The sequence below is a fragment of the Fusarium sambucinum genome, chromosome II (genome assembly GCF_050947815.1).
Source record: "Fusarium sambucinum isolate potato_lamoka chromosome II, whole genome shotgun sequence".
Classification (NCBI taxonomy): Eukaryota; Fungi; Ascomycota; class Sordariomycetes; order Hypocreales; family Nectriaceae; genus Fusarium; species Fusarium sambucinum.
The window spans coordinates 7,528,273-7,551,402 of NC_139293.1; the positions used below are offsets into that span (position 1 = coordinate 7,528,273).

Below are 23,130 nucleotides of genomic sequence, written 5' to 3' on the forward strand. Positions count from 1 at the left end.
GCACTGCACTATGAAGAAATCTGGATATAATCTTAGATGTGCACCAGAGCCTACCGAGGCTGTTCATACCACTCAGTGCCCAACGCCTGCCTGTCTGTCTTTGCTGGCTGTGCCGGCTTTTCCAGGATTTTTTACTAAAAAAAAAGAGAGAATACATAAATGCGGTCAAGTAGTTAAACATGAATAGGGTATAATAAAGAGAAGAAAGAAACAGGCATCATCATATCATCCTCACCGCCCCCCAGATGATGAATACTTCCCAGTAACTGCGCCAACCAAAGCTATAATAATATAAGCACAGCGCAATGTAATGCAATCCCAATATTAAGCACCACAATTAATGAGGAGTTTCATTTCTCAACGAGACAGGGCCTTGAAAGCCAGATGACCCAGGGTTGACATCGTGCATTTCCAATCCCTGGGAACTTGATCTTGGCCGCTTGTCCCTTCGAATTCCTAAGCGCTGGTCGCCTTCGTGGTAGTGAGCCTTGAATCGATAATACGTGGGTTGTCGTGGACGGCAAAGAACAACAATAAAGTTCTTGAAGACGCTGGCTTGAGAAAATGCCCGGAAACGCTCCTTCTTAGCAAATTTGTGCGAGTTCATGTACTCTCTTGTTGTTTCGCCTCGTGCCATGAGGAAGATGTGATAACCCATCAAGGCAGCGGGGTAGAGAAAGGTGATAAAACCAAGGAAAACAAGGGCGAAAGGAACTCTGAAATGATCGACGGCTTGTCCGAAGGAGATGCCCTCCCGGGATTTGTAAAGAAGGATCTGTGTAAGAGACGTGGCAATTAAATAAGCTGCAAGAACGGTCGCAGATGTAACAAAAGTAAAGAAATATCGGTAGTTGCGTTTTCCGACACAGTTGTTGAGCCACACGCAGTGATGGTCGTGGGTCTCGATGCAGTTGTCGCACAGGCGACAGTGATGGGCACGCGGTGGCCGCCAGATATTGCACGTCCTACAGTGCTTAACTGGAACTTCCATAGCGGCAGTGGTTGATTCAGCGGATTTTATCAGCGCCCAATCCGTTGTAGGGGGGCTAAGTTGAAGGGGGTCGTCATTGTCATCTACAGGTGGAAATTGGTGTAGGTTTCGTGGTAGGATCTGAGGGTGTTAGCATACATTTGAATTCTGTTATTGAAAGGATTCGGAACTTACACCTGGGTCTGTCACTGATGCATGAATAAAAGATGAGAAACAGATGTAAGCGAGGTATGCAAATACAATAGGTATCGCAGGTGACACATTATTCCATAGCCATGGCGCCTCAAAACCAAAGAACAGAGCACAAGGGACGACAACGAAGATGCCAGTCGCAATGTTGATGGGTCTTCCTCGTGTGTTTTGCCAGCGGCCACCCAAACAAAATACTGTATTACCATCAAAATACTGATGGACTCGACCAAGATCGGATTTTTGGCTGGGCTTGTACGGAACACGTGGGTGCTGCTGCTCAGTCCTAGAGTCAATGGGTCTGAACTGGGGCGATGAGGCAGCCGAAGATAGTTTCTCGGCTCCTTCAGTGCTTCGGTTTTGACTTAGCTGCCCGTCGTTGCTTCGACCAGGCATAAGAAAACTTGAGCGGAATGACCTTGGGGTCTTTATAGGACTAGGTAGGTTGGAAAGGTCTTTATAGCTTTTGTCCACAATGATGCTGTGCTGAAATTGACTGGTATCTGAAGTCCTGCCTTGAAGGGGGCGAACACTATCAGTTAAACTTCCTGTCGGGTAATGGCCATGGCTTGGACTTGTATTCGCCGTTATTCTGTCCAAAGTTTCTTGCTCGGTCATTTCGGTACCTCGGGATGGCGGCGGTCGCATGTTTTCCTCGTTGCTCATTTGGCGTTGCAACTGCGCAATGGGGTTCGATATAATACTCTGCCGCGTTTGTTGACTACCACTGGCCTCGCCAAGCTCATCGGACCTAGGCGATGTCGGAGATGTCGGAGATGTTGGGGATGAAGGTGACGCAGCTGACATCTGGCTCATTGTCGATGGTCGATGAGATCCTCCCCTTTGCGCCTGTAGTTTCTGCGAGCTCATGGGACGGAAGAAGGCATGCGACTGTAATGACGGCACATGGCTTCTGCTTGACAAACTTGGTGGCTGACTGGTCGAACCGGCCGTCGAACTTTCAACGCTCCCCCTCTTAGCCTGAACACCAGCAAGATATGTCTTATTTCGCAATGACTGGCTCTGCCACGGCCCTCTCGAAGAAGCTCCCGTCCGTGCAGTATCAGGTCGCGAGCCCATGTCGGTACTTTGTGGAATGCTCAATCTATTCTGTTGCACATCCGGTTCATCACCATCTTCACTCGCAATATCTGTCATTCGGGAAGAGACGATACTCAGTGGCCTCTGTGCGTCTGACCGGGATACATGTGGTGCCAGAAAGCCATCATCGTCGGGTTTCGAGGTCATGGCGACGATATTTTATTTTGTAATTGTGTCGTCCGTGCAGTGCTCGTTCGCTGCGAAGTGACGTGTCTGCGGTTCGTTCGGAATTATAGAAGTAGTTGCGCGTTGGCCACGATCTCGTTATGTCATTCAAAGTCGTCCTCCAAAGATCGTCTTCACCAACGAATAATGTCAAAAGGCTCGTATATCCAAAGGTAAAGTCGGCACGGTCGGCAGTTGTTCGCGTTACGCAGTACTGTACAAATGAACCAAAGGGATGGACGGGGGGCAGAAGACGGATTGAAGCCCAAAGAAAATAGAAATTAGGAGAAATGGTCGCAACAAGTTGAAAAATAAGATAGGTAGGGAGCGCACAAATCGAGAGTTAACTCGGTTTAGAGTAGAGAACGTAAGAAGCGGCCAGCAAAGAAAGGAAAATGTGATGAATGAGAGGAGGTGGTGTACAGAGTATGCTTGTTCCTTTTTTCCTACTTCCAACTTGGGCTTGGACTTGGGTCTTGGTTCCTTTTTCCAAGCCCGGACAGGACAGCCTCAGAAACCTTGGTCGAGAATCGCCAGGTAATTGGACGTTCCCGCTGCGTACACTATATTACGGCACAAGCAGGACAAGTTCCTAGGCTGTTCTCGGGCCCCAGTAAGGGGCCAGGGGCTGACCTGTCCTCAGGTCACTGAAGCCCCTGCTAGCGGCCCTGATGCAGGGATGAGCTGGACTGGTCTGGAGGGTGATAACTCAATGCGATAACTGATCACGGAAATCAAAGGTTGTTTATGGCTGAAAGCATTGTAATTGCTCTCGCCAGGAATTTCTTATGCACAAATCACATCCGCAGACGTCAGTCAATCTAGAGAGGCACAAGCGTGGGGAGCCTTCTGCAGCAACCCGTCTCATTGACGTTTGACATCCAATCCCAGAATAACGTCGGTTACGAGAATAGGAAAGAGTTTGATTTTGGCTGCATTCCTGGCTCGACTAACTTTATTAGTCTTGACTTTTAAGAGGTTCGAATGATCAGCGTCGCATCACAATGAACGAATAGTTCGCTCTAGCCAGGGACAAGTAGACGGAATGCTCCAGCTTATGGCCTGGAGTCTCAGGCATACATCGAGAGGTTCTGGGCTGAGGACTGACCTACCTCTCTAGACGTCATCCCTCCAGCTCGCTGGTCACGTGATATGTGATGCTCCCCGGGATTGGCCAATAATCATGCTCGCATTCATCGTAACGACTGACTCCGAAATCATACGAGAACTTCAAAGCTTTACCACCAAAGTCCCGACGTAGAAACCCATTCTCCAACCACAGCCGCAAAGTCCGTCGTCACAATGGCCTCTCGCATCGTCTCTCGTCGTTTCCTCTCCACCACTGCTCGCCGTTTCCAGGAGCACCAGAAGAATGAGCTCAAGAAGGAGTCCCAGCGCAACCCCGAGATTCTGGTGCGTCATAATGCCTCGGCCTAGCCCTCCACCTGCGCCAGGTCGACAACATCAACAATAACAGCATGCCACGAACTATCGTTGCTAACGTATATGGATGAATTGTAGATTCTCGGTGGTGTTATGGTTGCTGCTCTTGGCGGTGCTGGCTTCTACTTTGGTATGGAAATCCACAAAGGTATCTGCACGACAAAGCAGTTGCTGACATATTGAAATTCAGGCCGATCGCCCACTGGCGCTACCTCCGAGTCTCCCGTCACCATTGCCAGCCATCCCTGGGAGAGCGGCAGCTCTGGCAAGTACCAGTACCACCCCGGTGGTGACCTCAACCAGGCTCCCAAGGACGCTCCCAGCGCTCTCAATGTTGTCGTTGTTCCCAACGTCACCCTTCCTGCCGAGCTTCACGACAAGTACAACAAGTGGGGCAAGGAAGGATACCCTTAAATCGACATGTTTGAACGTAGTTAAAGCTGGTTACATGTGCAAGCACATGTTGTAGGGAATGGGCGGCGAGAGTTCTGAGTTGGATCAGCCAGTTCTCACCTCACGCCCAGTGTAGAAAGAAGGACAGAGTGGGCTGAAGTTTAGCAACCACCCATAGTTCACATACGACGCTTCGCGATTTTTACTTGCTTTGTGTCTAACTATAATTTGTCTTTGTTGGTCTCGAATTGTTACTCTCTGCGTCAACGTCTTCTTAATATCTTGCTCGGGCGAGCGGCTGGTATTATAGCCAAGATGCAAACGGTCGAACAGATAATTTTCCACGAGTTGTGTCTAAAATACTGGAGTGCCTCAAAGGGGCATCCAGCTCACTATGTTACGGAAGATATGATATGGCTTGTGTCTTGCCAAAATCTGGAGGCAAGCAACGCTTTCACATTTCACACACTAACCAAGGTAGCAAAATGGTTAATACTTATATACATAGTGTTGCCAGATTTTGGCACTCAAATACACCTAAAGTCCAATCTACATTCAACTAGTCATCACTATTCATTTCATGCTTACGGCCCAAGATACATCCTGAGGAAGTCTTGTTTCTCGTTGCTGCCTGGTATCTCAATAACCCAACACAACACACCCACTTTGATCCTGAACTCCTACCTTCACCATTCGTGATACTACTCTCTTCATCCAACGCCAATGGCCTATACAGACAATGCGTCAATCTCCTCGGCAGTGAAGCCAAGTAAGAACAATAGATCCAGTAGGCTCTCTCCGTTTAGGCGAGCGTTGGCCTCCATCTGCACTCTAGGCTTTGCGTTCCACGCAACACCCAAACCTGCCTTGTCCAGCATGAGCAAGTCGTTAGCACCATCGCCGACGGCAATGACCTGAGACATGTCAATTCCCTCTTTGGCGGCAATTTCGACAAGAAGATCTCTCTTGCATTCCTTGCCAACGATGACACCTTCAACCTCGCCTGTGAACTTGCCATCCTCGATAACGACGTGGTTTGCATGGGCATAATCGATCCCCAATTGCCCAGCGAGCCATCCTGTCAAGGGCTGGAAGCCGCCGGAAAGGACTGCCGTCTTGATACCCAGTCGCTTCAAAGATTTGATCAGCTCTGGTACACCCTTGGTAACGTCCAAGACTGGTCGGAGATGCTCAAAGAGTGTAGAAGAAAGACCCTTGAGGAGAGCGACTCGCTCACGGAAAGAGGCCTCAAACTCTAGCTCACCCATCATCGCACGATGTGTGATTTCGGCAACCCGGGCAGCCAGATCTGGGGGATCCTTGACATGATCAGCCAAAAGGTCAATTACTTCCTGAGTAATGAGAGTGCTGTCCATGTCAAAGACCACCAGTCGGGGGTGGCGTCTCCAAACACTGTCTCTCTGGAGGACCACGTCCACATTCCATTCCTGCTCAAAGCGGTAAATCATCTCATGCTTTCTCAGATCATTCAGACTAAGATAGTCAGGAGATGGTGTGGGTGAAAGCGTTAGCTCCACGATGCGCGGTTGCTCCTGGTTGTCCAAGCACCTGTGAGAGGAGTGAGGCTCCTCGGCGTCTTGGGGCAGAGGGAACGACGACATGAGGTGAAGGAAAGAGGTAATGCACAGAGGCGAGATGTAGGAGCCATAAATATGGTCCAGCTGCTCAGACTCCTGGGTAGGCGGCTCGAGAGGGTACTCGTTTGGGTCGGTCGTAGGGGCCAGGTTGGCGGGTAGAGACTCATTACTGTCGGCAAATGTGGTCTTGACAGGCGATCGAGAGCCTTGGTCTTCGCCTCTTGGTTTGTAAAATAGAGTCGCAATGAGACGATCCGATTTCTCGCCAGCACGAGGGGCACAGTTAGGGTGAGAGTACGAGTGACTCAATCCGCTGTCGACCACAGTCGGGGGGTTTTCCTCAGAAGGGATACCATTAAATGGGAGGATTGGCCTCGTTTGAGGAATAGGCGAGTTGTTACTTGTATCCTCTATGACAGTGTCAATACCGTGGAACAGCTGGTCCTGACGGTTTGAATCTTGCCGAGGAGGGCGGTATTCTTGATGGTCACTAAGGTATGAGCTGCTCCTCATCGAGCTCAGTTGTGGTCGTGCGACATTCTGTTTGGCAGGGCTTGGTTGGTCTGCCATTGTATCGTGCGCGCGCGGGGTGAGATTTGCTACGTCTGACAATGCAAATAGCGTAAGGCAGGCAGTGAAAATGAGCCGAGATACGACCTGGGAAATCAAAAATGAAGACTAGAAATGCTTAAAGGTATACGGCGATGCAGGCAGGAAGATAAATAGTGATACGCGACCGCTGACGATACGGTACAGCAACGAACCCAAAAGATTTGAGTCAATCTTCAAAAGGTTGGTTGGTTGAGGTGAGCGTTTGTTGCTGGTCCTGCTTCGACTCGTACTTCGCCAGGGCACTCTTCTCCGTCTTCTGCCCCGCCAATGGATGGCTCGTGCAACCTTGGGTCGGCTTCTGCGGCTCCTGTCAGCCTGCTATAGGGTATGATTGGCGTGAATACGCCCACAACGACACGGATTGAAGATGAGGAAACGTTGATCACGTGGTTCATACTTGCGAGATATAGTAGAGACATTAGTGAATAATGTCGTCGCAATTACCTATACCTGCGTAAGTTTTTCGGATTAAAGTTACCTCTACAAACATTGTGGTATGTGTATGTATGTAGACAAAGTACATGATACCAGTGAGATACGTGTCATTTCATCTTGCAAATAGGTATCGACCGACTTCACATATTGTGCAGGGCATCGGGAAGAGCGAAATCTAACAGCTTTGTCCATCAATGCGAACGACGATGAATATAAAGCACGGTAGCATTGAGATAGCAATGACGCAAGCAAGCAAGCTGGTAGTATGACGTAGTCACCCATCGTTAAGGTAAGGGGCCTGTCTGCTAAGTCAGCATTCCAGATTTCTAAGTTGACTCAATTAGTGAGCAAGGGAAAACGGACTACGGCTTAACATTTATCCCATGTTGAGAAACGGTCCGTCTCGGAAAAGGAGGGAAAAAAATTGCTTATTAGAGTGGACGCCAAGGGGATTGACGGTAGTCGCCCGGTTCCTCGGTGCCGATGCTCCGACAGCACGTAAAGAAGACCGATTGCCGCATCGGTCGTCTGGTGTTGCAATTGCGTCTTGTTCAAGACATGTAAGACGACGACGCAATTTTATAAATGGAACTCTGATTTTGTCATTATGCTCTACAATATTGTGCATTCATAGCAAAGGTGTGTAGCTGTTGGACCCGTGTATAAGCATTAGAACATCAACAACGTTGATCCCCGATCTGGGGATGTGACGACACGATGGCTATTTCTTGCGAAAAAGATACAAAGGGACAACCACATGTATAGAAGCTATTGACAATTCGGATATACGATTGCGAAATACCAACCAAAATGGCATGATCGCGGGGAAACTGCCCTCGTGCACGTTAGGCAACAGACCCATCTCAGCTAACATGGGATCTGATACTCAATCATTCGCCATGGTCATCCCATCCGTATTTGGATCAAGATTTCACCCAACTTTGGCCTCCGAGAAATACCAAAATCCAGATATGACCTGTCGGCTGTCCATTTATAAGCTGTACTTGCAACAAAGACATCGATCTCCGGGGTTGCCGCTGTAGTCCCACCGATTTCGAGACCTAAAATCACTTTGCTACGATGGAGCTCCGGCTCGGCGGCTGTATCAAAAATATGTCGTTACTGGAGGTGAGGCAAACATGACCCAGGGCCTAGCCTCCATTTCAAGGGCTTTGGAGGGTGGGCCAATCAAAGTTTGTCGAGAACGTGGCGCCCTCCATCGCGAAAGGCATAGCGTCGATGTCGTGATCAGTCTCAGTTGCAACTTGGAGACGATAGTCCTCCTGGCGGCGATTGCGCAATTGCAACTCCCCATCTTTTTTCCATGTATTGAGCTCATTACAGGAAGCAGATGCTCGGGTTCGGACGATGTCCTTGCTCATTACTAAGGACGCCTAAGATTTGGGGCCCTGCGGGCGGTCGCCCGGACATAGCATATAGGCCCCCGTACTACACAACTCTCCCCTCCTCTTAAGAATTTGACTGTCCTCGCTCGTTCATTATCGTGTTCGTCATCTCGTCGTCTTGACTCTTCCAGTGCTTTGAAATCCTGTTCCATATTCAAGTCAGCAGAATATCTGCGCCATCAACTATACCCTATCTTATACCTAGCCTTCTTACCTTTGGCTCTTTATTAGACATAACTGGGATACGCCCTTCGCCTGTCCCAACTTTCAACAAGTCCAAACATTAACAAACAACGCTTCGAATCATCTTCCACGCGTTTTCAAAATGCCTGCCTTCATCTCTGAAACCTCCTCACAGGTGTCCCTCCCCGACATGAAGCTTGAATGCGAGTCAGGCTATGTCTCTGGACAAAACTCAGAATACTCTTCACCATCATCATCCACCACTCTTCCTCGAGTCACTCTCACAAAGCCTCACGTCGACCATCTCAACAACATGCTCGAGGATATGCACCCCATGGACATTCTCCGATTCTGCAAGGTCATGTTCCCTAACTTGTACCAATCGACTGCTTTTGGCTTGACCGGTCTCGCCACCATGGATATGCTCTCCAAGATCCAGAAGGAGCACCCCAACACCCCCACTGTCGACCTCATCTTCTTGGATACCTTGTACCACTTTGAGGAGACACACGACCTCGTTGATCGAGTCAAGGCCCGGTACCCCAACGTGCCTGTTCACATCTTCAAGCCCGACGGTGTCAACACCCCCGAAGAATTTGAGGATATGTACGGCAAGGAGATGTGGAACACCGCCAGTGAGATGTATGATTGGATTGTCAAGGTTGAGCCCCTTCAGAGAGCATATGATGAGCTCAAGGTTGCTGCCGTCCTCAACGGTCGTCGACGATCTCAGGGTGCTGCTCGTGGTTCCATCCCCATCATTGAGATTGATGATGAGCGTGGTGTTGTCAAGATCAACCCCTTGGCCACTTGGTCTTTCAAACAAGTTGATGCATACATCAAGGAGAACAACGTCCCCTACAACGCTCTTCTCGACCAAGGCTACAAGTCCGTCGGTGACTGGCACTCCACCGTCCCCGTCAAGGAGGGCGAAGACGAGCGAGCCGGCCGATGGAAGGGTCAGGACAAGACCGAGTGTGGTATTCACAACAAGCAATCTCGCTACTCCGAGTTCGTTGCCATGATGGAGCGCAAGCAACAAGAGGAAAAGCTTACTGCTGCTCTTGAGAAAGTGGCTCTGCCCACAGTCTAATTGCACTCGCAAACAGACAGAAACTTATCTTTGATGACTTAATGATTGAAGCATTATGCAAGGCGTTTTAAGGAATAAACCGGTTCAGCAGAATCATGCTGGGCCTAAAGGAAATGGGAATATCGAAAATCATCGAATGGCGTTGGGGTAAAATATGAGAAGACTGGTGCGGTGGAGGAATAAATAGCGAGCACTCAATCGATACGATAGAACCTGCGGCAGACAGCAGACAAAACAATAAACAAAAGAATCTATCAAACATAGGACTGATTGCCTTTCAATGTGTGATAATTGGTATGAGATGTGAGAATGAAGTTGATTGAGTGTATGTAATCAAGATCACGAGGTGCAAGCCCGCCGACAAACTACCCCGCGTCGATAATTCAGTTTTCATGCTAACAAGTTGTCTCCTCCCCACTACTGATATCTGATACCGCGTTAGCGAAGCCCTGCCACTTACCCTTTACTGTTCATCGTGACCTATCTCAGCCTCGCGTGTAGACTAAAAATAAAAAGTCTTGTTTCACACCTACGATGCAAGAACTCGCCTCTTGTCCCCCGGCCTTTGTCGAGAGGAAGAAAAAGATTCTCGACCAACTCGCAATTCCTGATGCTGAGTACACGGATGCTTCACCAAAAGGCTCTGTAGACGAGGGAATCCGTGATCTCATTGATGAAATCAATCAACAGTCAGGATTCGTCACTACCAGCAGCTGTGCAGGACGTGTTAGTGTATTCCTTGAGGGACGAAGGGTTGCTGAGACCGAAGGCGAGGATGAGCGAGTAGCAGGTGTTGGTGGAAAGGGTGCTGGAGGAGCCTGGTTATTTGTTTCTCACGATCCTATACCCGATAAAGGTGATGGAGCCACGGACTGGAACAGTCAGTTTGGACTTGAAGATTCTACAGCTGCTCAAAACGCAGCTCCAACGGTCAAGGAGAGAAGACTTGTTCATTTCAAGTTTGAAGCAATGGTAAGCTGGAATCGTGTTTTTCGATACAAGACGAGAGGCAATGTTAGAATACAATTACATGTTAAGCTGAAACACTACGTAGATCCTCCACGTCCTTACAGCATCCCCTGAGCATGCTCAAATACTTTTGCGATGCGGGTTGCAGGCAGGCTTCCGAGAGTCGGGTGCTCTTAACATTGTCCCCAACGGCAAAGATGCTACTACTCCCATGGTTGCTATACGGACAATGGGCCTTGCCTTCGAGTCACTTATCGGACAGCAAGTTGACGGTCATCGCCAACGGATAGTCTCCCCTGAATACCTCCAGACACTCGTTGATATTGCAAATGAACGCTTCGAAGAGAACAAGAAGCGTATTGAGCGTTTCCAGAACGCTTTTCGGGATGCCGTTTCTGCACCAGCCCCTCGTCGAAACCCAGAGGGACAAGAGTGGGAAGATGCAGCAGCGAGACGGGAAAGGAAACGTGCCGAGGGTCTGCGGAAGAAAGCCGAGTTAAGAGCTAAGCAAGAAGCAAACAAAGGTGGTGGAAATGAGCACAATAACGGAGAAGGAGAAGAACAGGCGGGCCTGCTCTTTTGAGATGCAAGTTGCTGTACACTCTGATTCCTGAACATAGCTTTTTTCGCTCCCGATACCGTAATGTACACATACGTTCCTGTCTGGGCATGCCAGGACCCATCCTCTCTATATCTCTATAGAATCGTTCACAATTCTCATTACAAGTTCCCACGAGGTTCCGTCTATGAGACAACCTTCTCGACCCAGCTCTTCTCTAGCTTCTTGACCTCAGCCTTGAAGTTTTCCACCTCCTGCCAGCAGTCGAGCGGCCTTCGGTCGTGCTCTCGCAGACATCGGATAACCTCGTTGCGTGCACCTTCGACACCCTCGGGAAGATCACGCACTTGCTTGCGAGCCTCGAGCTTTTGACGCATTGCCTCGATTTCCTTGCTGACAGTGTGCTGACTTGTGCTGTTATCGTCCTTGAACTCGGCGCTGGAGAGCTTCTCGTGTGCGATCTTGAGCGCTTCTGCCTCTTTCTTTTGGAGCTTCTTGAGCTCCTCGGCCACGCGGGCCTGGATCTGGAGCTCGATTATCTTGGATCGAGAGGCATCAGTCTGTTGAGGTAGACTTTGTTAGCGTCACCGGATTCCTGCGTAGCTTTATGGTGATATTTCGGTTGGAAGAATGTACCTCGTTGCTAGACTGTAGTGAATCTACGAGATCTTGTGAGATGCCGTTGGGCGCTGAGCTGTTTATTGGCAAGCTGTCAGTTACTGATTGAGATCAATCAGGATGATTTGAAAACTGGGAACGACATACGCCTTCCACACATGTGAGGAGATTGGTTTCGACTCGCTGGAACCCATTGTGTCGACCTCAATGGCTGTGCAACGATGTTTAATACCTAGCTCGTGATAGCCTTCCTGGAAATTTCCGGTGTTGATCGGGAGCATCACGGAACGGCCACATTGCTGCCTCAGGTTTAAAGACCTGCTGTGACGAAATATGTGGCGCAGAGTATGGCGCAAATTGTGGCGCAACACCGTTCACCACGGGAGCAGCTCTACAGCTGTTGTATGCTGCTAACATGACACAGATTAATTAATATTATGTCCGTGCTGTCGCAGTTTCGACTCAACATGGCATAATCAGCGATCTTATTTCTTTTTTTCTTGGAACTCTAGCTAACATCATGTTCGCTCAGACCCTAATCTGCCTTGGAGCAATGGAGGTGATCTATCCGAACTCTAAGAACAGATGAACGTCTCGGGCCACATCCGCTGTCACTGAGCATACCGTTTGTATGTTACACAACCCTGCTTACAGTCCGTTACGGTGGACTCTTCATCAAATGCATGTTGGATAACTGGATGGAATGGAAGGATTAAAAACAAGCGTCAGATTCAGGGCAATCGCCTGAACAAGATATAAGATTTCCCTTTCTAGAATCGAGATAGTGCCCGTCCGTGGGTCGTATCCAGCTTCCCAAGGCAATGGAACCGAACTTTCACGCACTGGATCATTTTACCTGTGACGCCAAGAGAATTGTCCGTCGACACGATATCTATATTGGATGCTAAGGCCGGCGTGCCTCGTGCAGTATGGGCATTTGTCCGTTATCATGTTAGTAGACGGTGACACGGGCCGCAGGTGCAGTTTGTATCAAACCTGACGTCGGAATTGATTTCCATCAACCACAGCACGGGAATTATAAGATTGCGGGCCGCCTTTGACCCTGGACCACGATGTCTCCCAGGGTCCATGTTAGTTTTTACCCTGTCTTTGAGGCTTGTGTTCCATGCTGGCAATCTGACAATGCTTAACCGACCATAAAAATATCGAGTAATTATAAAACTCTTCTCGTCATCTTGGAAGTAACGATTGTGGGTGCGGCGATTATTCATCTTATGCTCGCATGGCCGAGTCACTCCGAGATTCCTGTATGGTAGTGGATAGGTTGTTTCAGTCAGTTCGTTTTCGTCCGCCTAGCACGAGTTTGTGTCAGGCGAGGAAGAACGGGAAGGCTGGAACAAAATATGTTTATCGAAACATAAAACAGGAAACATAGAAACAAGTCATACTGCAAATATGTGGTGTAGCGGTAATGTGGTGTCGCCAGTTCCTGAGACAAGTACGGAGTATCTACGTAGAAACATTCCATTTCCGGGCATTTTCAACTGGATGCCTCTGAGGAGTCGACGTTGAGAATCCTCCAACTCTTGGCGGCAGTCTTATGGGGCATTGACTGGCTCGCAAGCGCTGCAACGGCTCAATACCCGTATTCTTGCAGCAAGTCTGGCCGTTGACAGCCACTCACCCCTGACGAAGACAGCTAAAAAACTTGGTCGCCATTCCAAAAGGGGTCTGGGAATTGCTTCCACGAGCCAGGGCCAAGTAGTGGCTGGTTTCAGGAGCACAGGTGGACAAGGGTGAGGTCTGACTGGTTCCTCAAGTAGCCACTAAGTTACCTTCTTTTTCCCGTCAGCGGCCAACTCTGAGATCTGGTAGCGACATCTCTCATCCAATTGGCCATATCTTGAACAGCCACGCCGTTACTACTGCGGTTACCCCTGTCGTGGCAAAAGGCGACTGGGGCCTATTAAGGTTGACTGACCACTAACCAGCGAAGGGAGCGCTCCTAGATAAGGCACAGAACACATGTTTTCTCCATGGGAGAGGCGCTTATACGCTCGTGTACATGTTCAATTGCGCAGCTGTTGTCTGTAGAGCATCACAAGATAGAGATGTGCATGATCAAACCATATCCAGAAAATTTGGAATAAATTCTCGGTTCCACGAACAATGCGGGCAGCAACAAGAAATATAGCACGCCTTGCAAGGGGTTCCGGATGAATTTGGTAGCCACTTAGAGTCTTGATAACTAGTAGGTTGACTCGTTGGACGGAGCCAGACCAGGAGGAAGCTGTAAGGGGCCCCTTGTCGTTGTACGTACCACTTGTAGGGAGGGATCCTGGCCCAATGGACCTGGTAGCAAGTAAATCCTTTCAGCGCCAAGTCGAGACCTAATTCAGTTTTGTTTGCTTGCTTGTGAGGGAGTCTGGGCTGACAAGAGGGCGGAGTAGACCGATCCATTTACATATTATCACAACGTCTGCTCCTTGTAGGCCTGCCTACCTTCATTCCTGGTCTCAATACTGGTTGTTCGGTTTTTTAACTGTTTCTTCTTCTTTGTTTGTCCTTGAGACCTTTTATACATTCTTCATTGAGGTTGGCCATTCCATTTTTCTGACGCCGATTGTTCTCGGCCACTGCTTGCCAGCTGCTCGTTTCGTTTCGTCTTCATCCGTGTCTCTACCTGGATCTTGGGTCTCGGAAAGGCTTGAAACATTCAAAAACAGCCCTTTTCCCCTATAGATCCGACTGAATTGTCTTGTCACGTCACGATTGTCTCTGGTAGACCAGACCCTTTTTTTGTCTTGCAACAAGCGACTTGCGTTGCACTGCCCTACTACACGCGCCCAAACGTCGATCGTCTGTACGCCTGTCTCTACCTTCCTTGTCGCTGGACTGTCTTCCAAGCGCCCTTGCCTCAACTTCACTTAACTTGAACATTTCTACTTCACTTTCATTTACTCGCGCCAATTGAAGTCGACCCGTTCTTTACTGCAGATCTAAATCCAAATCCGCCAGAACAACAAAAGTAGCCAGAGAGATCATCAGCTAGGTAGTTCTGATTTCCTCCAGCTGCAACCGAGAACATTACCTCGTGGACGAGGTGAACAGCGCTTAGACTTCAGACGTCATTGCGAATTATTGACACTGGTCAATAAGTCTCCCTTGTTCTGCCCGGATTCTTTTGTCCCCATTGTTCTTTCGCTCGCTGCATTGTGTGTTGAACACCCTTCCACCAGCGCCAAATTACCAAGGTCACTACCGAACAATCCGCTTGTCGATCACGATTTATCAATACCATCGCCAAATCAACACCTGGATACGATCATGTTCTGACACCAAAGAACGAACACAAGGAGGAACAGCATACACTCACTTTCTTTAAAAGACCACCACCAGTCTCTGTGTGCTCGTTTGGGATTCTTTATTAGTCACACAACCGCCTTTTTTCATCATTCATTCACAGCAAAAAACGACAAATCACACCTTCTTTCTCATCTAAAGAGTCCCATATAAGAAAAGCTCACCCGATCATTACTCGCGTCGCTCCCAGAGAGCCAACGCCGACAAAATGGATTTCACACGGCGCCGGATCGCCGACATCAGCTCGTATATACCTACGACAACACTCAAATCTCGTGCCGAAGCAGCTCACGGAGATGCTGAAGCTACTCCCAATTACCACTCCAATCTCGACGGTGTTAACCAACCTATGAACATGCTATTTAAGGATGTTTTATGGTGGACATTGGGAATTATGGCCCTCATTGTTTTGTGGATTAGATTCGTTGAGATTCTATGGGCAAGGCTCCGGCATGTGTCGGCCATGAACGTGCCTGGGCACAAACAAGAGTACTGGAAGATCTCCCAGTGGTCGTGGATGCCCGGCATGAAGAAGAACATCATCTACGCCCCTCTGTGGAATAAACGTCACAACCGAGAGTTCAGGCTCTCTTCTGCTATCAGCATGGGCACTCTTCCATCGCGACTTCACTTCACCATTCTTTTCATCCTCCTGGGCAGCAACTTCGCTTACATGTTCGTTCTCAATTGGGCTAATGAGAACAAGTTTGCTTTTTGCGCTGAGCTACGAGGCCGTTCAGGAACGTTGGCACTTGTCAACATGGTGCCCTTGATTATCTTTGCTGGACGCAACAACCCTCTTATTGCGTGGCTCAAGATCAGTTTTGACACTTACAACCTCCTCCATCGTTGGATGGGTCGCATTGTTGTTCTTGAGACTATCATCCACACTGTCGCCTGGCTCATCGCTGCCGTAGACGACCTTGGTTGGGATGGTGCTGGCCGTCAGATCACTGGCATCCTCTTCTACGGCTCGGGAGCCGTGGGTACGGTGGCTATGACCCTCCTCGCTCTGCTTTCCGTCTCGCCTGTACGACATGCCTTTTACGAGACATTCCTAAACGTCCACATTATCTTGGCCTTTGTGGCTTTCGTTGCTACCTGGGCTCACTGTGCCTCCTCTGCGCTTCCTGGAGGTCTGCCCCAGCTCCCATGGATCATGGCTATTATGGCCATCTGGTTCTGCGACCGACTCTCTCGCATGTTCCGTCTTTTGTCCGTCAACTGGTCATCAAAGGGCTGGACTGAGGCAGTGTGTGAGGCCATGCCTGGCAACGTTACTCGGGTTACCCTCCACCTGCCACGGTACAAGGACATCGAGCCCGGCACCCACGCTTACCTTCGCATCTGGGGTGTTTGCGCGTGGGAAAGCCACCCTTTCTCGATCTGCTGGACCAACCACGTTCGTGACAGTAGCCTGCCCATTGCTGAGAAGGAAAGTTCCAACACGGTCGACAAGTCAACTATGACGACGAGTGTTTCTTTTCTGATCGCAGCTCAGACAGGCTTCACCAAGAAGCTCTACGACCGTGCTGCTCAGTACCCCGGGGGCCTTCGCGCCAAAGCTGCCATGGAGGGCCCCTATGCCGGACACCATAGTCTCGACTCTTATGGCCACGCAGTCCTCTTTGCTGGATCGACTGGAATTACTCACCAAGTCTCGTACATCCGTCACCTTCTCGAAGGATACAACCAAGGTACGACTGCCACTCGACGTATAACCCTCGTTTGGATCATCCGCGAATACGAGTCTCTCGAATGGGTCCGACCATACATGGATACAATCCTCCGCATTCCCAATCGAAAAGACGTCCTCCGTATCCAGATCTTCGTCACCCGTCCTCAGAACCCACGCGATATTGTCAGTGCTAGCGCCACGGTGCGCATGTTCCCAGGACGACCAAACGTTCCACTTATTCTGGAAAGAGAAGTTCAAGAGCAGATGGGTGCCATGTGTGTCACAGTATGTGGACCTGGCGCTCTTGCTGACGATGTTCGCGGAGCTGCCAGAGCGGTGCAAGGCTCAAGCGTGGTGGACTTTGTAGAAGAAAGTTTCACCTGGTAGACTATGACCGCAGGGCAGAGGCGGGGGTAATCAAGGGGTTCCATTCAAACAGTATATATTTTACGGAAATGGTAGTTTATGTCACGAAGACATCCATGAAGATTTTGTACAGAACAATCATAGCGTCACGCATTTCTATAGCGATCAAGTTACTAGAGATTTTGAGAACTTATCTTTGAAGCCATCTGAATGTTTGTTTATATAAGTGATGTTTTTGTGATATACCTGTCAGGCCCTGGCGGCCCAGTCCATTAATTCATGGGATCACTATTATATGTGACATTAGATTGATCTGTATTTCAGGGTCCAGCCCAACGAAACTGCCGGGTCGGGTGAGTTAATATGACGCCTTTGGTGTGAACCTTGGGTGCTGAGGATGCCCCGCAGTTCACTCCAGGTATCCTCTGTTAGCAATGTGAGTGGGCCCTGCTGGGCTTAATGGAAACACGACGTACTTTCAGTCGCGTCTTCCATTTCTATCAGCACACAGACGCGATTTCTTCCATGGGTGCCATCGACCTCTTTGTCTCGTACAATCTTGAACATTATCACACGATACTAGTCATTCAATGCTGTGTATCCACACACCAAGACTAAACTGACAGTCAAATTTACATTGCATTTTTAACACATTTTCAGCCCATCGCACAAATGCCTACTCGAAGGCGGGACTCAGACGAAGAGTCGCAGTCACGATCGCCTTCTCTAGCCCCACGAGCAGCACAATCGCATCGAGACCTCACTGTGCGAGAACGGGAATCCAGTCGCTCTGTTTCGGGGTCAAAGCGAAAGCGGGCGGATACACAAAACGGCGAAAGCTCAAATCATAGAAGACGGACAGCTGAACCCTCTCATGATAGCCACGATGATAGTGATGTTGACGATATATACGACCCCGACCAGCCATTGGAGGAGCGTCGCAAAGTCCAACAGGGATTCCGAGACTTGCTCCGTGAAGTGACAGAGAACACGGAAGAGTATCTGCAGGCCGATTCGCGTGGGATTTACGACACTATTATTCGTGCGAACGAACTGTCAAAGAAAGTACGGCAGACGACCGAAGCCACGATAGACTCACGGTTACTTGTCAGCACGACCGATCTGTCTTATAGAAAGACTTTGCGGTTAACTCAAGGAAGCCTTTCTCAGGGCGTGGATGTAGATGAGTTTGTGTCAAAATGCATCACGTATATGAGACATGGAAGAGGAATTATAGATGACGATGCCCCCGAGCTTTCGAGCACTCAACGCCAGAGAAGAAGAACTACAAGAGCCGACGAAAATGGGGACGATGATATTGGCGACGACGGTGACATGATGAACTGGCCTCACCTTGGCCGTTTTTCCGCCCTACCGTATATTCGTCGCCCTGCTCTACCTGGGTTCCTTCTTGGTCCCCTATCAGCCGAGAAGAAAGCTCGAAAAATTGCCAAGCGAAGTGCGCCGTTCAGGCCAAACAACTTGACAGAAACTCGCCCGGAAGTCCTTAATGTCGACGATTTAGCTCACAAAGAGAACGATCTCACAGCAATCTGCAGCAAGATCCTCCATCAATTACAAAAAATTCAAGCCCACCTTCAACAAACCGTATCGGACAGTATTAATGACGATATGGACGATGAAGAGAGGGACAGAATCATGCACCAGTATGGTCTCCGCAGTACTGGCGGCATCGACTTGATGCACTTCGTTGTGAACCCCAAATCGTTCGGCCAAACTATAGAGAACATGTTCTACGTCAGTTTTCTTATTCGAGATGGCCGTGTGGAAATCGAATTTGACGAGTTTGGCCTTCCCGCACTAGGTAAGTCAGCTACTGGAGTTAGTTATCCTTATGTCGCTAAGTTGTATGATAGCCCCAGTCAACAGAGAGGACGTCGAAGAAGAAGAAGAGCCAACACGCCACGGGGCAGCAAAGCACCAGGCAATCCTATCCATGGACATGGAGACCTGGCAAGACATCATAGACACTTTTGGCCTGACGGAACCCATGATCGCACACAGGAAGGATGTAACAAATTCAGGGCCCGGCGCTAGGGGATGGTACAGCTGAAAACGACAAGGGTGAGGGTTAAAAGAACATGTCGAGTCTTTCAGATCCATTGTCATGCAACCCCCAAGCAAGACGCCTTTGATGCTGCAAAAGGCCAAACACGACTTCGGCTAGTCTCACGCGCCAGTATGGCAAACTTTTGGTGGGGTTTCTTTGTTCATCACTTTGCCTCGTCATTACCATGAGCACAGACAGAATAGACTTGGTGCTGTTGGTGGCATTTTGTCTTTGTGGAAGAGTGTGCCTGTGCACGACAAGAGGTGTGTGGTCTCGGTGTATTTTTGGCGCATGCCGTATACCAACAAAGAAAGAACTTGAATCAAAGAAGATGGATGAATAACAAGGGCTCCTTCGAGCTTCGAGGACGCTCTCCTCGTCTCTTCATAATACCCTCCTGTCCTCTTGTCTGCAACCTGCTTTCCTGTCCATGTTCCAAGTGTCCGGTTCTTTCAAAAGATTTTATGCCCACACAAGTGAACTTGTTCACGCAGCTTTGGTTTTAGGACTACGTTCCTGGGCTCTACATTCTTTCACACATTATCCCCCAATACATCATCACACATCGCTTATTATTCTTTTGTCCATCTTCCCAATATGCCTGCCACCGCAGAGGAGTGCTTCGGCCGATTTTTGCAGGATGCCAAAACTCGATCAGAAGAAACTACGCAAAAATGGGAGGAGAAAAAGACCAGCCTTGATTCAAACTTCGACAACTTTTACAAACAAGAGTGTCTGAAAATGCATCCTGATCTTCCCAAACAGGCCCTGGCAGTCTTGAGAATGCTTCATTCCAAGGCTAAAGACAGTATCGAAGCGATGTTGCATACCTGCAGGGCTTCACAACACGAAGATGTGAAACATTTCGGAATTTGTCTAATGAAAACGCAAGTTGATGTCATGAACTCCCATGAACATGATCTTCAGATAAGTAAAGAAGAGACCAGCATGGCCAAAGCCGCATTGAAGAATTTTCAAGATAAGGTCCAGAAACGCATGAATGATCAGCCTGGGTCAACCCGAACTAGGAGAGGCAGTCGAGAGAGAAGAAGAAGCGGCAATCCGGGTAGCGGTGGGATATCGTTCGAGGCCGCCAGGCGTCGCTCGAAAAAGACAAGGAGCCCTCGTACACCTGTTTTCTCGACATACGGCCCTGATAATGCTACACCCAAGAGGCAAAATCAGAAGTTGGAGCCTATTGTCGAGCCTGCTACTAGGAATATTGCCACTCGCTCACACGCGAGAAGTCCTGCCAGAAACGTTTCCAGAGAGCAATCTGCTCACCCCAGTCCTGAGGCATCACCGCCAGCCAGGGACCCTTCGACCTCAAGAAAACCACGATCGCCCAAAAGCAATATATCATATTACGAAGCGTTCAAAGATGGAAAACTCGATGACATACACCCTATGATGAAAGGGTTGTTTGAGACTGCCTCGGAACTCAACCAAGAATGTGAAGATAATCTGGTTATGGTCAATGACGCCGACCTATCTGGCTTGGAGAACATGGATGACGATGGAGAAGAATGGCAAGGTGAGAGTTCCATACCCTTCATAAAGAACCAAACGTTAAAAATTCATTTGCAGATGATGAAGATTATGTTCCGAGACATATCTTCGACGAGCTTTCTGCCAGGAACAGCAGGCTTGTCGAGGAAAACAGAGATCTGGACGAGGTGAACGAGGATCTTCGTGAGAAGAACGACAAGTTCCAAGAAATGGTCAATGGACTCACGAATGCCAAGGAGGGATTGGAACGGGAGATTGGAGAGCTTCACTTGTCGTTGGCGCCTGACCGAAGACTGCCTGCCGACACCAATCAAACTGACGTGACAACGTGGGCCAGTGCTGGTCCAGACCTGGATATCCCACCCTCACCTGAGCAAACAGAGCAACGTGAGGTACCAGCGATGCCTGATACACCGCCAACAGCAGGCAAAGTCAAATCGCCATTATCAGAGCCGCCATCACCATCCTTACATCACAACGTCTCAACTGGTATGTCCAAACTTACTTCGCCAGTGTCACCTGGCCCATCAGACACGGGTTCGTCGAATGGTTCAATCCAAGGTACTCCTACAAAGGCAAGCGCGCCTATCCCCAGACCTCTATACAGATTCAACACATCAAACATGGGTTCAAGCCAATACCCTAATACTATGAGTGGCATCGTGGCGCTCCTCCATGCAGCAGTCGCACGCTGCAATAGTGAGTTGCAGATGTGCCAGAAGGAGATGAAAACTTCACTCGGACACGAAACCTCTTCGAAATTCGTGCTCGAATGCTGGCAAGACGCAACGAAGAAGCACCATCACGATTTCCATCAGACGGTGATGTATTTCGAATCAGTCAAGACCAAACCTCCGCCATCGAAAGATAACTCTCGTACTGGTTCCAGCTCATTTGGAGGGTCAAGTCGTTCTTTTGGAAGCTCTCCCCCGTCCAGTAGCATGGGCAACTCATTCGAAAGTGACTTTGTTGGAGGTCCACAATGGGATGCGCCAGAACGTGTTTCTCCCGAGTATGGAAACGCTCCAGAGCCTGCTGGCCCCAAGGGAAAGCCTCATGAGCCAGAGCGTGTGCAAGAATCATCCCCAATGGAAGGTTCTTCCGACAAGAAGGGTTCTACCCAGGAAGGTAGTTTTTCTTCTAGCGGAGACCGTTCGAAGAAGAGCCAGTCTGAGCCCAAACCCCAAACCCAGCCCCAAGATTCACAAGATTCTCAAGAGAGCTCTGGCCCCAGGACTAGGACAAGAGGCTTCGAGGCATCGGCTATTTTCCAGTATTGGCTTCTAGTCTTCTTTTATTGGGGACTGCCCTTTATTAAAAAATGGGGAATGGATTCATCGTTGGCGGCTATCTTTCCCGCCCTTACTTCCTATTATCTTCGTTTCGACAGGTGGATGGGCCGACAGGTGCGCAAGCGGCTACCCTCCGATGCCTCCTTATTCAACCTTGCAATTGCCATGATATTGACGATTGGGTTCTTAACGATTGGGTTCTTATGCTTGTACGTTAAAACGTACAATGTTTACTTGGTTCTGCTGAGAGAACGGAACATGTGGCTTGAGGCTAATAGAATGGCGTCGACCCTCATGTTGAAGAGAGCCGCCATGTCATCGAAAGTATCAGTTTGGGGCCTCAGCGATGAGCAAGGATTGATACGGGGTGTTGGCAACTTTGTGGAGTTTATGTGCTGGTCTCTCGGCATTACAACTTTGAAGAACTGGATACTGGAAGAGTGTGTAGTTGTGTGTCAATTTTTTAATTCTGTGGTTTTAGTGTTGACAACGCTTTTCAGGATTGGCATACATAAGGTGAAAGTGGCCTTATTTGGCGGACCTTGAAGGCTCTGCTGGGCAGATGTAATTTTCTTGAAGATAGATGAGCTGGTTAAGGAGTCAACAGATAGTATTGCTTTCTATTGCTTTAGTTATTAAGTGTCTTTCATCAAGTCTCTCAGAGGTAGACTATCACCATGTTCTTTTACCGTTTCATCCGAGTCTGATTCATACCACGTAGTTTTGGCAAACCTAGACTGATGTGGAAATATTGGCCGTTCTATTGCGATGCCGAGGTTGGCACAACTACCATAAGACGGGTTCTCGGGTTCCAAGAACTGGCCGAATGGATCAGCTAGAATTTGATGTGGAATCAAGAATGATCCAAAAGTGAATTATTAATCAAAGTGAAGTAAGTGGAGAGATAAAGAAGACGTTTTTTTTATCTGGAATTTGTTCTAATCGTGCAAGGCTTGAGATTCTCGTGTATTTAATATATTCGTATAAGCCAGTCGGCATGCAAGTCATTATTAAGGATATTCACATGATGAATGGACTAGGAAAGCATCCACTTTTCCGGTCCAACTAAAATTAATTGACTTTTTGACAGTAATTCCATGACTTATCTAGGAAATCGTGCGAGATTTATCGGCCG

General features: G+C 48.8%; 9 protein-coding genes across 9 annotated transcripts; 6 read left to right on the forward strand and 3 right to left on the reverse strand.

Moving 5' to 3' along the window:
* Positions 1 to 337: 337 nt before the first annotated feature.
* On the reverse strand, positions 338 to 2,428 carry FSST1_009404 (palmitoyltransferase ERF2; the record flags this gene model as incomplete). Its single annotated transcript, XM_083226373.1, has 2 exons — positions 338 to 1,111; positions 1,166 to 2,428. 2 exons carry the CDS (start codon positions 2,426 to 2,428, stop codon positions 338 to 340), a joined length of 2,037 nt encoding a protein of 678 aa, XP_083085365.1.
* A 1,320-nt stretch (positions 2,429 to 3,748) lies between these two features.
* FSST1_009405 (uncharacterized protein) lies at positions 3,749 to 4,303 on the forward strand (the record flags this gene model as incomplete). Its single annotated transcript, XM_083226374.1, has 3 exons — positions 3,749 to 3,859; positions 3,968 to 4,019; positions 4,080 to 4,303. The coding sequence occupies 3 exons, from the start codon at positions 3,749 to 3,751 to the stop codon at positions 4,301 to 4,303; spliced, it is 387 nt and encodes a 128-aa protein (XP_083085366.1).
* A 707-nt stretch (positions 4,304 to 5,010) lies between these two features.
* Positions 5,011 to 6,450, reverse strand: FSST1_009406 (HAD-like domain-containing protein; the record flags this gene model as incomplete). Its single annotated transcript, XM_083226375.1, has 1 exon — positions 5,011 to 6,450. One exon carries the CDS (start codon positions 6,448 to 6,450, stop codon positions 5,011 to 5,013), a length of 1,440 nt encoding a protein of 479 aa, XP_083085367.1.
* Positions 6,451 to 8,658: 2,208 nt separating this feature from the next.
* FSST1_009407 (phosphoadenylyl-sulfate reductase (thioredoxin)) lies at positions 8,659 to 9,609 on the forward strand (the record flags this gene model as incomplete). Its single annotated transcript, XM_083226376.1, has 1 exon — positions 8,659 to 9,609. One exon carries the CDS (start codon positions 8,659 to 8,661, stop codon positions 9,607 to 9,609), a length of 951 nt encoding a protein of 316 aa, XP_083085368.1.
* Positions 9,610 to 10,143: 534 nt separating this feature from the next.
* Positions 10,144 to 11,161, forward strand: FSST1_009408 (tRNA methyltransferase TYW3; the record flags this gene model as incomplete). The annotated part of the gene is made up of 2 exons (XM_083226377.1): positions 10,144 to 10,581; positions 10,664 to 11,161. The coding sequence occupies 2 exons, from the start codon at positions 10,144 to 10,146 to the stop codon at positions 11,159 to 11,161; spliced, it is 936 nt and encodes a 311-aa protein (XP_083085369.1).
* Positions 11,162 to 11,322: 161 nt separating this feature from the next.
* FSST1_009409 (Mic19 family protein) lies at positions 11,323 to 12,036 on the reverse strand (the record flags this gene model as incomplete). The annotated part of the gene is made up of 3 exons (XM_083226378.1): positions 11,323 to 11,697; positions 11,774 to 11,831; positions 11,903 to 12,036. 3 exons carry the CDS (start codon positions 12,034 to 12,036, stop codon positions 11,323 to 11,325), a joined length of 567 nt encoding a protein of 188 aa, XP_083085370.1.
* A 3,251-nt stretch (positions 12,037 to 15,287) lies between these two features.
* On the forward strand, positions 15,288 to 17,144 carry FSST1_009410 (ferric reductase family protein; the record flags this gene model as incomplete). Its single annotated transcript, XM_083226380.1, has 1 exon — positions 15,288 to 17,144. The coding sequence occupies one exon, from the start codon at positions 15,288 to 15,290 to the stop codon at positions 17,142 to 17,144; it is 1,857 nt and encodes a 618-aa protein (XP_083085371.1).
* Positions 17,145 to 17,795: 651 nt separating this feature from the next.
* On the forward strand, positions 17,796 to 19,197 carry FSST1_009411 (uncharacterized protein; the record flags this gene model as incomplete). Its single annotated transcript, XM_083226381.1, has 2 exons — positions 17,796 to 18,948; positions 19,001 to 19,197. 2 exons carry the CDS (start codon positions 17,796 to 17,798, stop codon positions 19,195 to 19,197), a joined length of 1,350 nt encoding a protein of 449 aa, XP_083085372.1.
* A 594-nt stretch (positions 19,198 to 19,791) lies between these two features.
* Positions 19,792 to 22,541, forward strand: FSST1_009412 (uncharacterized protein; the record flags this gene model as incomplete). The annotated part of the gene is made up of 2 exons (XM_083226382.1): positions 19,792 to 20,728; positions 20,782 to 22,541. 2 exons carry the CDS (start codon positions 19,792 to 19,794, stop codon positions 22,539 to 22,541), a joined length of 2,697 nt encoding a protein of 898 aa, XP_083085373.1.
* Between the last annotated feature and the right edge of the window lie 589 nt (positions 22,542 to 23,130).